This window comes from Pantherophis guttatus, chromosome 1 (genome assembly GCF_059756535.1).
Source record: "Pantherophis guttatus breed Tessera chromosome 1, ASM5975653v1, whole genome shotgun sequence".
Lineage (NCBI taxonomy): Eukaryota > Metazoa > Chordata > Lepidosauria > Squamata > Colubridae > Pantherophis > Pantherophis guttatus.
Genome location: NC_142063.1, coordinates 274,269,656 through 274,285,852, shown reverse-complemented (window position 1 = coordinate 274,285,852; position 16,197 = coordinate 274,269,656). Strand labels below are relative to the sequence as shown.

Below are 16,197 nucleotides of genomic sequence, written 5' to 3'. Positions count from 1 at the left end.
GCAACTCTGAACAAAAGCTCCAGCAGGCATCTCTTCTGAAAATAACTATGAATCTCCAACATACACTAATCACAGATCATTCAAACTGCAAAAAAAGAAGATGGTTTTTACATAGATCAAAATATAAACAAATAGCCAAATTATCTGAAAATTAATAATATTTGGACTGGGGGCTGTGGGCCATTATACAGCTCTCTTAATTTGGTTTTCTTTTTGAAAATAACACCAATGAATGAACACTGCAGTTATCCTATAAAAAGGAAGACATTGCCACTTCTTTTTTGCCTAATTAACAGTGCTAGCCATGATTATGCCTTTCGTTTTGATGTTCCATGGAACATTTTTATTATAGTGATACAAACACTTTCTTTGTGATTGGGATATATACATTATGAAGATAAAAGGGCTGAACTTAATGAAGATGGATTGCCAATGAAGTCTGAAAACAAAGAGAGAGAGAGAGAGAGAGAGAGAGAGAGAGAGAGAGAGAGAGAGAGAGAGAGAATGAAAATATGGCCTAATGGAATATTGGTAAGGAAAAGCATTCAATAAATATTGAATATTTATTAATATTGAAAGTTAAATATTTCCAAACTACTGTTGATCAAATGCAGATAGTAGTAGCATGTATCAAACTGGACGGATTTCAGCAGAAGCATTTGTGATCTGAAGGAGGTTTAGAAGAAAGAGCTATAGTAGTAGGTTAGAAACACCCTATCCATTTTTCCTAATAAAAGCATTTTTATCGTCAATTAAAATGTATGTCAAATAACCACTCCTGGAGTGAAACTCAGCTGCCAACTTAATTGGATTCCATGCATGAGGATAAAGTTGAGAAATCACTTTGCCTATCCCAACCAGAAACTAATTAAAGGAGGGCCTGTCGTGACTTGATAATCTCTACTCTCTTAATATCCAATCACTTTTTCTTTCCTTAATTTGATAAGCAACTTGAAGTCTGCTGGCTTTCATTCCAAGGAACAATACATACATGCATGCATACACAATGCACCGCAACCCGTATTGGACTAGTTCCTGGTGATGCATTACTTTGTTGTGATCAGAACTTCCTTTGTAGATGGGCAGAGAATATCCTCCCACTTTCATAAGCAAGATTAGAAAATTGAACATTTATACTGTTTTGATGCAGCATATTTTCAGGGAAATGCTCTCTCTCGTCATCACACTGATCCTCTTGCTTGATTATGGTTGCCTTTGTTACTTGTTGATTCAAATATACCTAATAGTGTTTTTAATACTTAGGGGAATGAATGTATCATCTCCTTTGCTGATATTCAACAAAAGATGCAGGGATGGGGGAATAAAAGCTTCCTCCTGTTGTGTTAAATAGGTAGTTATTCCACACTGAATTGTCCCACGGCAAGTTATCCCAAGTTGAATTGACCATGGAAAGTTGTCCTGCATCAAGTCAGCTAAGGAAAATTGGTCAGGACAAGTTGTCCTAGATCATATGGAAACTTTTGCCAAAGATTGCAAGAAATGACAACTTATGGGCAATACTTAAATGACCTCTAATAAATTATGCCCTGTACTTTAATTGCATTAAACCACTTTTTAACTACTTAAAAAAAGATTAAAATACATTAATGTTGTTACCTTGCCTCTTGGAATGAAGTTATTGCAGCAATCCAAAAAGGTATCATAGTCTTTAATATAATATTGGATTTTGTTACTAATTCTTCAGCCAATGACAAGAGTTCTTGATTCAGCTCTATAAACCAGAAGAGAGGAACTTGCATTGAAATTGAACTTTTGTTGCATTATTAAAAAAAATTATTGTAGAGAAAAATTATAATCAAAATCTATTAAGACAATCTTCAAATAATGCTCAAACAATGCTTCCACCACTACTTGTAAGATTTAACTGCCAGGTCTAGTGCATCTTTATTGATTTTTTACATTTCCCGAGAAGATTTTGCAAAGCATTCTATATTGTGAAGCATTTTATTCTTATTTTACCCCTCTTCCTCACAAAAGATGTTCTCAGAGGCTGAACAGTATCCGTTTTCAGATTTACAATCTAAAAAATATGACTCAAAAGCAAAATGGGCTGAAAGCAAGGATAAAAAGAAAATTTAGATACCAGTTACTGATAAAGATCACAGATACCAATTCTATTGTACTGATCACGAATAGCAACAATGAAGTGGTATTTTAATTATTCTTTATGCAACAGATTTAGGCAAGAGAACTAAACAAACACATTTAAGCCTCTCACACCCATTGTTTGGAAAAGCCTGACCTAAGATTGGAGTTTTTATTTTTCTAGCTCTTTTAGATAAACTTGTGGCTTCAAAAAGTTTGGGAACCTACAATAATGTCATTCCTGTGTCTGAAATGTCAACTTGTTTTATTCTGCTTCTTTTATGCATTTTATGTTACATTGTATATTTTTAATAATTCAAACAATTCTGAATTCAAAACAGCTCAGTCCAACTTGAAAATCTTCCAAACTGACTAATGCAGCCAGCTTTGCATTTGAAGCAATTGATACAAATTTAATAGGGGTTACTTCGAATGCAAATGGTTCAACTCAAAATGCTTTACGTGCTTCCAAAATCTATTACATTTAAACATACCTCTAAAAAATGCTATGTAAATACAGGTAGTCCGACTTACAACCATGATTGAGCCCAAAATTTATGCAGCTAATTGAGAAATTTGTTAAGTGAGTTTTGCCCCATTTTATGACTTTTCGTGCCACATTTGTTAAGCAAATCACTGCAGTTGTTAAGTTAGTAACACGGTTGTTAAGTGAATCTGGCTTCCCCATTGACTTTGCTTGTCAGAAGGTCGCAAAAAGGGATCACAAGACTCCAGAACACGGCAATCGTCACATATATGAATCAGTTGTCAAGTACCCAAATGTAAATCACATGACAGAGATGCTGCAATCGTCATAGTCACTTTTTTCAGTATTGTTGTAACTTCAAATGGTTGCTAAACAGGCTGTTGCTAGTTGAGGACTACCTGTATATCAGCCATTTATTTTCAAATGCACAGACTCAACAGGTGTTGTAGCTTTTCTTCACAATTTAGTGTTATCCAGTAATTTCCAACTGGCCTGATCTACATGAGAAAACATTTGAGAACTCTTCAGTCCCCATTTGGAAGCAAATTTGGTAAGATGGCTGGCTATCTTCCTGTTGTATCTGTAAGTCCGACAAACCCATTCCTCATCTGAAGAACGTATAGAATTGGCCATAGATGTTATCTATATGCACATACTCACCAGAACTAAATAAATTAACGCACTTTTTAATGTTCTTTGTACCTAGAACATAAGCTTTAACTCCAGGAAGCTACATTTGCATAAAGGTTCCAATTTCTAAGCCTAGCTAAAAGTGAAACCAAAATAACTTCAATAAGTATATATATATATATTTCAAGATGGTAGCTATGCATCATCTTCAACAGTAAACCATTAAAACAAATACCTGGAAATATATGTAGCTCTTTCATGTGAGTAAAAGATACATAGGGTCGATGAATTAAAGCAGAGTGAGCCTGAAGGCAGTAATTATTAAGCAGTTGCCCCAATCCAGCTGTTAAAAAAAGTAGCATGGAGAAGTATCTATGGAAAATAAGATATACAATGCAGTAGAAAATATAATATACATCAATCTTTCTCAAAGAATAAAATTCAAATAAATATTCAAATATCTTGAAACAGAAGAAAGTACTCATAAAAAATATGCAAAAGTATGAAGGCTATTGCTTAACGCATTGTAAGCCGCCCTGAGTCTTCGGAGAAGGGCGGCATATAAATCAAATTTAAAAAAAAAAATTCCATGTTTCTCAGAAAAGAAGACCCTGTCTTATATTTTTTTGAACTCTGAAATAAGTGCTTGGCCTTATTGCCATGTGCTCAAAGCCCGATTGGGCTTATTATCAGGGGATGTCTTATTTTGGGGGAAACAGGGTAAATTACAATTGGCAAAGAATAAAATTCAAATAAATATTCAAACATCTTGAAACAGAAGAAAGTATTCATAAAAATATAAATTACAATAATTCACAGTTAATTCCTGGCATGTCGTTTAGATGTGAATAGTCTATCCCTTTCTAAATGAATACATCTTCCTTCAATTTTTGTTCAATTATGTTTCTAACTCTGTTGCCACTGGAACAAAAGAATCATAATTAATTTTACTTACTTGACAGGAATCTCTTTAGCTGACACAAATCCGTGCCACAAAATATTACGAAGATTTAGACTATCTGGAGAGCCAATGAACACCTTCAGAACATCCATCTAATTTGAACAAAAAGTAAACAGTGCAAAACAATATATTGTTCATATACTTTTCCATAAACAAATGAACCAAACAAATTTCCTATCCTGTAAAACCTCTCTATAAAACCTGACTCACTAGATGCCAACTTCCAATCTTTGTTTAAATATCCCCTATCCCATTCTTATTCAATATTTACTAATAGCCCTGTTGTATTAATATTGTTCAAAGTAAGCCATTGAGTAAAAAATAGTTTATTTAAATAAATGTAAATATACTTAATATTTAAACATTTTTAATCTGAAATTAAAAATCTAACACTCACCACTGGATGCCCAAAGATAGAAACAAGTTCCTGAGATGCGAGCAAATCTCTTAGAAGAAAAGGACAATCTTTCCCAATTAGTAAGAATACCTAGAATACAATATATTTCACTCTGAATATTTGTCCTTTGCCGTCAATGTATTTGTTAAAAGCATCATATCAAATTCCTCTTTTATGTTTAAAACAATTTGAAACAAAGCAACACAGAAACATAATGACATTGAAACTTTAATTATTTCATCCAAGCAAAGAAGTATGAAGCAATTTCATATTAGTTCTTGGATCATCAAAGCATTACAAAGTGTGTCTGTTTGGATTTTTGAAAGAGGACACATCCAAAGATAGCCCAAATCAGGAATCCATAAGCATGGATATAAGCTAAGTGGTACTATTAATAAGTCTTTTTGGCTGAAATGATTTGAAGCAATTGGAGAAGTTGTCCAACAATCTTTATGAATTCACTTGGTTTATTGTCTTATGAATTCTAAATGCTCACGCTCCGTTCAGTCACTCCGACTCCACACTGATGCAAGGGATTACTGTTACCGGATTGTTAAATGGGGGGGGGGGGGATTGTTTTATGAATGCTATGACTGTCTTGCTGTCTTTACTTCCAAATGCATGTGAACTGAAGGACTGTAGAAAACTAATTCAGTTCATATTATAGGACATTGGGTTTATCATACACCAGAAAACTAAAATGGATTCTTCATTGTTATTATTGATATTAAAAATGCTCTAGCTAAAAACTGCCGCAAAAACAAAATTTGACAAATACAAAAATGATAGCTAAGTTAGTTGTAGAAACCCAGCAGAGGTTTAATTAAAAGATTTCTCCTTTTTGACTTCCCTGCTTAATGGCCTAAAGCTTCCACAGACACTGTAATGAATGTGCACTGTAATGTAAAACACACCTAGCCTAGGATAAGTCCCACTGAGATTAATGCAATTAGGTTGTCAAGTAAATATGTCTATGAACTGTTATTTATTAAAACCTGGCTGACTTTGCTTAGCTTTTCCATAAATGTATAGTAGGAGTATTTATGGGTGAATGTTGTATTAGTCATACAGAATACAGTGCTTTGGATCAAAATGTTAGTATTAGAAGTTATATGACTCCAAGAGAGGTTTCAAATTCTACATATCCAACAGAGTGAGAAAATTCTCTAAAGCAAGTAATCAGCCTTTTTCTCAAGTCCATTTTATCAGCAAACATATATAAAGCCAACCACTCTCAGTGCTTGGGCAGAGAAACCAGCTGGTAATTATACTGAATCTGTGACCTTTTAATTAGTAAAGGAAGTGAAACACTTATTTCTTGAGTGTAAAAAAGAATCTCATTGACTTCAGGTTTGACATATTCCAAAATTTTAGCACTTACATCACCCAAGGCTCGTTCCAAACATGATGTAAGCTTCATTAAACTGAGTGCAACTGCTGCACCATGTGGATTCTTTATGGTATCAAACATTTCCAGAAATATCTGTAGTTTATACAAGATGGAAAAATGAAGTGTAACCATGTTATTTTTATCTGTGCATTTATATTAGGAAGAAATGGAGCTTAATAAGATTACATACACAACTCAATTAGAATAATTAAGTTTTTTTTTAAATCACTGTTTGACAGATTATAAAAAGAATATCTTTACTTTTCTTTAACAAGTACTTAAATGTGAAAAATCACAAAATTACAAATTTAAAATGTTGATCTTCTTTTTGGAAATATTAAAGGAGACAAGGCAATGGTTATTACTTGGTCTATTACCAAATTAATTCTTGTCTTTTTCACCAGCTGGACAGTACACAAAATTTCATATCTTTCACTTCGCTTATAATCACTTATGATATTGAGTCATAAAAGTGTTTGCTGCCCAGCTAATTTAGCATTTATGTTTCTGCCACAGAATTGGAAATGACCAAAAAGTTATCAAAAGAAATACAATCATCCACCAAATCCTGTCAGCTAATTTATACAATCCACAAGGTAGCTGCAAAATAAATTGCCCTACATTTACTTTATATACATGGGAGAGAAGTCCTGCATGATTTGCTGGCTTTCTTTTTTTCTAACTGATTTCCATTTGGATGGACAATTTTATCACAGCTCTAAATCTGGGGTAACCATCTCTGCATTGGAGCACAATTCTTCTGTGGAAAACCCATAGATCTATCAGGACAAATATCCTAGGGCTAGGCTCACTAGTATTTTGGAAGGCAAAACACATTTTTGAGGGAATATTGCCTGTTTGGAGAACTCTGTGCTGTTGTATTCTCAAAACCTAATTTCTCCTACCAAAATGTATTTGTAACTGGCTATAGATTTCTAAATAGTCATACCAAGTAATTGATATCCTTACTTTCTGTTCTTTTACTCCCCATTGTGAAACTTACAACTCCCACATTACTTTATTTATTTTTATTATTTAATAAAGAATCATATACAATGATCCCTATTTTAGTATGTGTGAATATGGCTCTTTTTAACATTAATCTTTTATTGTGTTTTTTTAAGCTAGGTGAAATATTAATATATATTGCAAGTTCATATATGATATGCCATGCTCTAGCGGCCCCCAACCTTTTGGACACCAGGGACCAATTCAGTAGAGAGGGGTTTGTCCGTGGACTGGAGGGTGCATGGTTTTGTGTGCTACCTGCATCCCGTGGATGGAGCTTTGCTTGTTTATGCGGCACCGTTTCTGGCATGCCGAAGAGCGATGCCGGTCTATGGACCGGGGGTTGGGGACCACTGCCATACGCTAAAGAAATGTGTGTGTATGTATGTGTGTACCCATCCATCCATCCATCAATTTGGGATGGGGATCCAATCCAATCCAACATTTTCTTACCTCTGGGCAGTTTGTCCATTGAAGCCATCCCACAAACTGGTTTTCAAATTGCTCCACTGTAAGTGATTTCAAATGCAAATGAATAGATTCACATAAAGGACCTAAAGATTTCACACTGTTGATATAATCCAATGTTGAGTCTAAAAAACAAAAATAACCAATCGGGTTCAAGAATACTGTCAAGTACTGCTAAATATAAAAAACTTCAAAACTATTTTCTCCTGAAAGGGTTCCCCTAAACTCATTAAGGATTTTCCTTTTTTGTAGAAAATATTAAATAATGACCATTTAGTCATTGAAGCTAAGTAACTAAAATTAGGAATTCTATTATTTTTAACGAATAGATTCCACCAAACAAATAAAAGATCTCCACTGAATATGCAAATTCAGAAACATGTCTTACTGTCCTAAGTATAGCAATACACTACATTTAAAAGCAATAGAGACCTTGCTCTCCATATTGTACGTGTTTTGTGATGAATTCCCAATTTATTTCACCACTGTCGCGTATAAAACTACTGAGAGCACAGCTTGATTTCCTTTCAAATCCGGCTTCACAAATCATATAATACACTGTAGGGGAAAGGCAGGTAGATGGTGGATCAGTTAAGAACATCTGAAATGAAATAAAAAGGCAAATGGTGATATAAAGTAAGGGAACTCTTGCAGCCTCACTTATTTTGTTTGTAAACAGAATTAGTACTGTCAGAATTACTTTTACACATTTTACCAGTATTTCATATTGCTACATCCTATGGTTAAACCAGCGGCAAAAATGAAAATAAAATTACAATGCTGACAGTTATATTACCTGGAGATTTGACATTTTGATATTTCATCCCTGTAGGATGAAAGTTAATGTAATCCAGAGTAAAGAGAAAAATCATGGATATTCGGTAGGCACCGCAACAGCATTTTTCCTCCCTAATTGTCAGCCTAAAGATACCATAAATAATTCCTGCTTATGTTTATTAACATTTACAATATTTTAAAAACCACTCTGTATATGTAAGCAGTGGGCCATTTATTCTCATGTTTCAGGAACTGAAAGTATCTTGAAAACAATCTGCAATGAACTTTTTTCACACCCTGTTGTTATGTCCACATTCTACAAATAGGATTGAATAAAATTGCTTGACAATCCTTTCGTGTAAATAAGTATCACTACTGTAGATGAGAGATGTGCTGGGTCTAAGAAAATGCTTTTTTTATTGTGTTATTTATCAAATATTAATCATTACACAGTAAATATGTAATTGAGTTTACAACCAAAAATCTTTCTCTTCTCTGTATTTTAGAGGATGTCTTAATATTTAGTAGCTGATAATAATCACGGGTTGCAAAAATAGTGAAAATCTCAACTCTTCCTGGCCACGTAGCAATCATCTGGATCTGGCTTAACTGGATAGTCTCTGGGGAACCCTCCAGTTCAACCTGGGAAGCCACAGGTCATCCTTGCCCAACTCATTTCACCAATTATGGGCCTCAACATATTAACATTTGCTGACTTCACTATGGTTGTAATAAATAAATTTGGGAAAAAACAGCCAACACTTGTAAAGAAGCTGTGACAGAACTGCATAAATGCATTCTTCATTGGCTAAGGATGATGCTTCTAATTCCTCTGGATAAACAGAAGAGGTGTTTTTTTCCTTGTTCACATTAGGGAATGGTAGCTTCTGAGTAGGAGAAACAAAAAATGTTATTGCTGCCTTTTAATGGTCATTGATAGCTTTATAGCCCAGACTGGTAACCCTAATGCAGACATCACATCAGAATCTTTTTTTAATAAAGCACCAACCCACAATGCAATTACTCTGTAATCCCAGAACAATACAGTGAAACAAAATGAAGGTCACAATTAAGCAAACGGTTCAACATTAATACTAATTATGCCAGGCAGTCATAGAACCTCTGCATTTAAGATGCATTTCTGTCTAGCTGACCGGGTGATACACATACAGGTAGTCCTCCACTTACAACCACAACTGAGCCAATTTCCATTGCTAAACAAGACATTTGTTAAGTGAGTTTTGCCCCATTTTGTGACATCTGTTGCCACAGTTGTTCAGTGAATCACTACAGTTGTTAAATTGGAAACATGGTTAAGTGAATCTGCTTCCCCATTGACTTGGCTTGGCCACAAAAGGTGATGACCCCAGGACACTGCAACAGTCATAAATCCATGCTAGTTGCCAAGCATCTGAATTTTGATCACATGACCATGGGAATCAGTGGTGGGTTTCAAACATTTTTACTACCGGTTCTGTGGGCATGGTTTGGTGGGCATGGCAGGGAAAGAATACTGTAAAATCTCCATTCCCTCCCCACTCCAGGGGAAGGTTACTGCAAAATCCCCATTTCCTTCCGATCAGCTGGGACTTGGGAGGCAGAGAATAGATGGGGGCAGGGCCAATCAGCATTTTTACTACAGGTTCTCCATAACTAGTCAGAACCTGCTGAAACCCACTTCTGATGGGAATGCTGCAATAATCCTAAGTATGAGAACTGGTCATAATTCATTTTTTTCAGTGCCATTGTAATTTTGAACGGTCATTAAACAAATGGTTGTAAGTCAAGCACTAACCTGTAACTTGCGAAAAGTCACAACTCACAAGTGTTGCCAGCAACATTAGAACTTTCTACCACTGCTGTAAAATAATATTTAGTTTCCATTACAATCATGATTTGTGTTCCTTTTTGTCTCCTTTGGACTGGAGCTTTAACAGCAGCAAACACATCGGTGGCATGGAAGATGTATACTCATGTCTCCAGGGAATGTCTTCCAAACTCTTTCCCAACTCAAATCCCCTAAACCAGGTTCCCCAAACGGTGAGATGTGCCTCCCTTGGGGCGGAGCAAAGTCCAGAGGACCTCTGAAGAACTTTTTAATTACATTTTTAATAAACCCACCTTTCCTGCAGCTTCATTGTTCTCCTGTGTTCATTTTGGTGTTTGTATTTTTAGGGGAGGTGTGTACATTAAGATTACAACGTAGGAAGGTGTGATGGCAAAAAGTTTAGGAACCTTGCCTTAACCTGGCGTTTAGCAAAAGAAGGAAATAGCAAGCCAGGCAAAAACAACAGCAAAAAGTCGACCTGAACCGATATGAGGCGCTCTCGCTCCTAGAGCCGCAATCATTGAACTACAATTCCCAGAATCCTCCAACTTCTCTTAGGCGACCTATCAGATTGTGGGAAGATTGATCCGCCGCATTTACCTCTGCTCGGTTCTGGTTCTGGGGTTGCTTAGCTCGCGCTTGCTGACGTCACGGGTAGAAATCACAGCCTCGCGCCTTTCAAAGGCTGCTCCTAACGGGTCCGCGTGTGGACGGTTGCTGCGCCGCCCGCCCCAAGCAGTTGCCTAAAAAGGGAGGAGTTCCCAATGGATAAAGCCAAAAAAAAGCTGGGCGTCACTCCTTCCCACGCTGGGCAGGCATGGGGAAGAAAACACAGCGGTTTAGACAGAGATCAGCTCGGTCGGGTAAGAAAGAGAAGGAGCGGCGCCATCTGCGCGTGCGCGGAGCGACATTTGGGGGCGGGCTTCGGGTTAACAGGCTTTCCACCGAGTGGGCGGGGCCGAACGGCAGGGAAACTCCTTGTACCCGTTTTGCTGAGGTGGTGCGCTTTGGAAAGCAGCCAGAGCCTATTTTTTTCCTCCCTCAGTTAAAACGGCTGTGTAGATATGGGCTCGGTCCAAAGTTGCGTTAAGCTACACGAGGAGTGCTTGCTGTTAACAACACTAAAGTTGTCTTTACCAGTTTTTCCTCAACCTTGGTAGTTTTAAGACGTGTGGGAGTTCAACACCCAGAATTCCCTAAGTCAGCATGCTGTAGAATTGGAAGTCCGTACCTCTTAAAAGTTGCCAAAGTTGAGAAATATTGGTTTATGTCAGAGGTCTTCAAACTTGGCAGCTTTAAGACTGGTGGACTTCAACTCCCAGAATTCTCCAGCCAACTGGGAGTTGAAGTCCACAAGTCTTAAAGCTGCCAAGTTTGGGGACCCCTGGTTTATGTCAAGCATGTTGCAGATCTAAGGGGACCCTGTTCAAGAGGGTTAATTTTGGTTTCTACTATATTCTCATTATGTACTGTAAAGAAGTACATTTTATTGCTTGTAATAAATGTATACCATTCTAGTTTCTCTGTACGTGTATTATCTTCGCTTTTGTTTATTACCTAACACGCTATCAAAATTCAAATTGGAATGTTTCTGTTTCACAAATTCTTCAAGTACCCTATGCATGAATCACATAATAGAAACCTGTATTTGACTTTCCCTTGGAGAACCATTAGCAACCCTATCTGAGTCTTTGGTCAAGTATGCTGTACTACTTTATAATGAACCCTTCATCCACTGCAAGTTGAGCAGACGAGAGACATACAGTCATTTACCAGGATTAGATTTCAGTCTTTTGTTTAAATGTTTTTTAAAAAATATTTGACAACTTTTAAGATGTGTTAAAGATATTAAGCATCTTAAAGTTTGAAAAACACTGGTTTAAATGAACATATAAAATGTACTGAATTAGATAAGACACTTTATTTGGAAAGTATTCCTAGGATTGCTACTTTTGATGCGCCAAAAATAAAAGACAACATGATTTCTACTTTGAGTCTGTAAAAACTGTTGAATGTCTTTGTCTTTGGGAGAGGCAATTTTTGTCCAAACTTTTGGGGACTATATAAAGTGCTGACAGAAATTTGTTCAGAAAAGCAACTGCAAGATCAAGAAAATATCAATATGGTTTAAAGGCAATGTTTATGTCCCAAATGGAAGTTTTGATGAAACAAAAATGTGTAGAAAATAAAAGCAATTTTGTTTTCCCTCATAAAACTATAACTCTGGGGTTCCATGTTAAGCAAAATGGAATATACAGAATGCAGAATTAATTTATATGGCTGCAAATCAGAACATTCCGTTGCATTCAATTAAAGAGCCGCTTTGGTATAGTAATGCTGGTTTACAAACCAGGATACTATGAATTTTAGTCCTGCCTTGGACATGAAAAACTGGCTAGGTGACTTCGGACCAGTCACTCTCTTAGTCCAACCAACCTCACAGGGTTGTTGTTGTGGGGAAAAGGAAGAAGTATTGGTATTTTAACCACCTTGAATTGAAAAAAGGGGGCAGGATGAAAAAAAAAGCTAACCCCCTCTTACTATGTTTAAGTTTTGTCATTTTAATTTTGTGAGTGAAATAAAGATGTCTTTATGTATTGGGGGGGTTTAGCTTTCACAATCAGGAAAACACAGAGCTTCAAGCTATGACATATCAGGTATGGACCCAGATGATGAATCCATCACAGATTTTACAAAAAATGAGCTCTTAGTATTCAAGACTAGCTTTGCAAGACCGAAATATGCTAACACTTACAGGATGGAACCTTATAGAAAATGTGAGTCTCATATAGTAAGGAAGAGAACTGAAGAGATTCTAAAGGTAAAATATTTTCTAATAAGAATTAGGTTCTAAACCATAAATTATATTACTTAAACCTTTTTGTTATATCTCCTATTAACAGCATAGCTCATTTAAAATGTAGTTTATGACAAATAACTTATTAAACTACAGTTAGTCCTTGAGTTATGACCACAATTGAGCCCAAAATTTATGTTGCTAAGTGAAACATTTGTTAAGTGAGTTTTGCCCCATTTTATGTCTTTTCCTGCTGCAGCTGTTAAGTGAATAATTGCATTTGTTAGGTTAGTAACTTGGTTGTTAAGTGAATCTGGCTTCTCCATTGACTTTGCTTGTCAGAAGGTTGCAAAAGCTGATCATGTAAACCCAGGACATTACAACCATCATAAAGATGAACTAGTTGCCATGCATCTGAATTTTGATCATGTGACCATGGGGATGTTACAACAATCGGGTGAAAAATAATCGTGTCACTTTTTTCAGTGCGTTGTAACTTCGAATAGTCACTAAATGAACTGTTGTAAATAGAAGACTACCTGTAAATGGAGCCTATTCATCATCCTCATACACTTCAGTCCCATTTATGCCGGAAGCACCTTTTAAGGCGCTTCCAGGTTGAAAGGATTAGCCACTGATATCACTGTTGCCTGGGGGATTCCCATGGGGGCTCCATTCATGTTCCCGTTGAGCTGGAGCGAATGAGGGCAGCTACCCTGCAACGCAGCAGCACTTGGGCCTCAAATGCAGGCTTGCTAACCTTCAACCCAGAATCCTAACCCTGTGAGTCACTGTGCTCCATATTATCAAACACTAATAGAAATATCAGCAGTATTGGAGAAGTGTGTGTGTATAATTAACTGATTTTAATTAAAATTTAAATTCCCATGAGTTCATTTGCAAGTGCCCAAATTGGACACTTCTGCCTTGGCCACTAATAGCCTGTAATGGAGGCTCTTTCCTGGCTGCCTTGAGTGTTTTCTAGAAGAAAAGTGATTGATGACTGAAACATTCCTTGCAGGCTGAGTTGGGAAGTGTTGACATCCTACTTTCATCATCATCATCTTCATTTAACGACCCCAAAATCCCTTGTGGGGTAGAATCTGGGCAACTGAGTGGAGCTAGCAGAGTGTTTTAATGAATTGAAGAAACAAGAAGTGAAAAGTATTGCACGACAATGGTGGGCTTTTGAAAGGGAAAGGGCCTTCCTTCACTAAGATCTATCACCTGACATAATTTAGCTTTTAACGTTTGGTAACAAGTCCTACAGTATGGGCAATTCCAGCCTCTATGGACAAGCCAGAGATCTTGCAATTGAATTCTGAATATATCTCACAAATTAGTTCCCAGAATTCCTTGGGGAATATAATCTCTAAAATTAAAGTGATCTAAAACTAAAATAATAATAAGCACCAATATATTCTAACATCCTGTGAAGTTATATTTAACTTGTCATATAAAATTGTTCCTAAAATGGGCTTATTTTTAATAAGTTGCAATAGTGCTCTACTGCAGTCAAAAAACAGTTTGACTTTTTTTTCTAAAATCAGTGGGATAGTGAATAGCCTATTTAAAATTGAAGTTCCATGAAGCAAACCTTCAAACTGAGTACAGTCCTATTATATAGATTTGGTTAAATATACATAGTTACAAAGCCTATTGAATACTATAAACTATTGAATACTATATTTACAAAAAAACAACATACCTACAGGATGTATCAAACATAGAATAGCTTTAAATGTTAAATGAGTGCTGTACGGACCATTTATAGAAAAAGTATTATTACAGTTATTGGCAATTTTGTTTGATCCTTAATAGCAGAAACTTCAAGATTTCAAATATATTGGAATCAATGGTGCCCCCACTTGTACAGCTATCTCAGAAGATATATTAGCAGGTGTCAAGGAACTGGGGTTTGATCGTTACAAGTATATAGTTCAGCTATTTCTTGTGGAAAAGACTGGTCAGTCAATACATGTAAGTACATAAATTACCCTATTCTGTTCTCTGAAAAATGCCCACATTTGCCTGTTGCAGTTGTGCAGAATATTACTTTTGAAATGGGACCCTATCAGATTACTAAAGTGGAATGAACTACCTTGTTAAATCATACTCAAGGCCTTATGTTCCAGCATTTTCAAGAACAGTCAGCATATGGAAAAATGCAAGCAAAGCATGTAAGTAATGGCCATCATAGCTGAAACTTTTTTTTTCATTGGGTTCAAATTCATCTGCTGAAAATTAGCTCTGGTTGAAATCGGTAAGATGTAATAAATCGTTTTACATATATTATCACCAACTAGATCTACTGTATTCACCTGATGAAATAAAGCACTTTACCTAAATTAGTATGACTAAAGTTGTTGCAAATTTACTGGTTACTTCTTGGTGTTCCATCAGGTGTGACAGAAAAGGCATGTTCTGGAGGTCATGGTAAAAAATATTTGATGTACAAGGATTTTGCACTAACTTTGCTTTCTGTATAATGCTAAATCTAATTTTCTTTTTATCTCTTCTTTAGTTATGGGGTTGGATTTTAATTTGAGTCTTTTTTTATATTGTAGGCTATGTTCATGAAGATACACTTTTAAAAAAAAAATCTGGTGAATTCTAATACTAGTTTGGTACCTCTCCAATGTCGTATAGACATTTTAGGTAGAACTTTTTATTTGTAGCAGACTACTGCATTGCATTTTCTTTCAGATTTTTTTCTTAATTTGCAATTATTTTGCCATATTGTAAACTGGGCAATGCTGTTATCTTTTTCCATATATGTTTGCTCTTATATTAAAAGTTTTTTTTAACATTTTTATTAAATCAAGTTTAATTAGTCATCATGCCATTGTGTAATATATTATGTGCTGACATAATAGAGTGTAGAAATTACTTCAATTTATGTGGCTTGACTTTAATTTTTGGCAATTTGTAGATAATTTTGTTAAACTGAACAGACAATACTAATTCAACAGTCCCAGCATAAGATATTGTTGCAATAGATTTGTTATGTGATTATGAATTATAATTTTAAAATGTTAGCTAATTTGTTGCTACTTTGTTCTCTTCTTTTTCCCAGATTGCCAGCAGATGGGTCTGGGATGTTGCAAGAGACACTTGGGTTCAAGCTCAATATGAAACTGAGAACTATGTTATGGTGGCTCTTGTAGTTGCTTCCTATTTTGAGTAATTAATACATTAATTAATTTATGGACATTTATATAGCTGCCTACTCACTCAACAGTGACTCTAGATGGTTTACAAACAGTAACAAAGAAACATTGTAGCAACATATTGAGATTTTCTTGTTCTATTTGCTCAAATAAATGTATTTGCTTTTTTTCAATCACA

At 35.7% G+C, this 16,197-nt stretch overlaps 2 protein-coding genes across 6 annotated transcripts in view; one reads left to right on the top strand and one right to left on the bottom strand.

Annotated features, from left to right (window-relative positions):
* The window catches only part of ERMARD (ER membrane associated RNA degradation), a 28,946-nt gene extending 18,155 nt beyond the window's left edge, over positions 1 to 10,791 (bottom strand). For 2 of the 3 annotated variants that reach the window (XR_004593101.3, XM_034428401.3), the window contains exons 1-8: positions 10,653 to 10,791; positions 7,880 to 8,048; positions 7,433 to 7,572; positions 5,963 to 6,064; positions 4,582 to 4,671; positions 4,179 to 4,276; positions 3,459 to 3,595; positions 1,618 to 1,732 (exon numbers count right to left, since the gene is read on the bottom strand). Coding sequence is in view for 2 of the 3 variants with exons in the window: in XM_034428401.3 (XP_034284292.2) it covers positions 1,618 to 1,732; positions 3,459 to 3,595; positions 4,179 to 4,276; positions 4,582 to 4,671; positions 5,963 to 6,064; positions 7,433 to 7,572; positions 7,880 to 8,048 (851 nt within the window). In the remaining variant the exon portion in view is untranslated. The other variant, XM_034428402.3, reaches the window with a different exon arrangement.
* Positions 10,792 to 10,816: 25 nt separating this feature from the next.
* DYNLT2 (dynein light chain Tctex-type 2) lies at positions 10,817 to 16,197 on the top strand. Of its 3 annotated transcripts, none has more exons than XM_034428406.3 (4): positions 10,817 to 10,915; positions 12,664 to 12,873; positions 14,674 to 14,829; positions 15,926 to 16,197. In XM_034428406.3, exons 1-4 carry the CDS (start codon positions 10,817 to 10,819, stop codon positions 16,034 to 16,036), a joined length of 576 nt encoding a protein of 191 aa, XP_034284297.1. In that variant the 3' UTR covers positions 16,037 to 16,197. The 3 variants fall into 3 exon arrangements, with proteins under 3 accessions (XP_034284297.1, XP_034284296.1, XP_060548327.1); XM_034428405.3 differs by having other exon boundaries at positions 14,671 to 14,829; XM_060692344.2 differs by lacking the exon at positions 12,664 to 12,873 and having other exon boundaries at positions 14,671 to 14,829.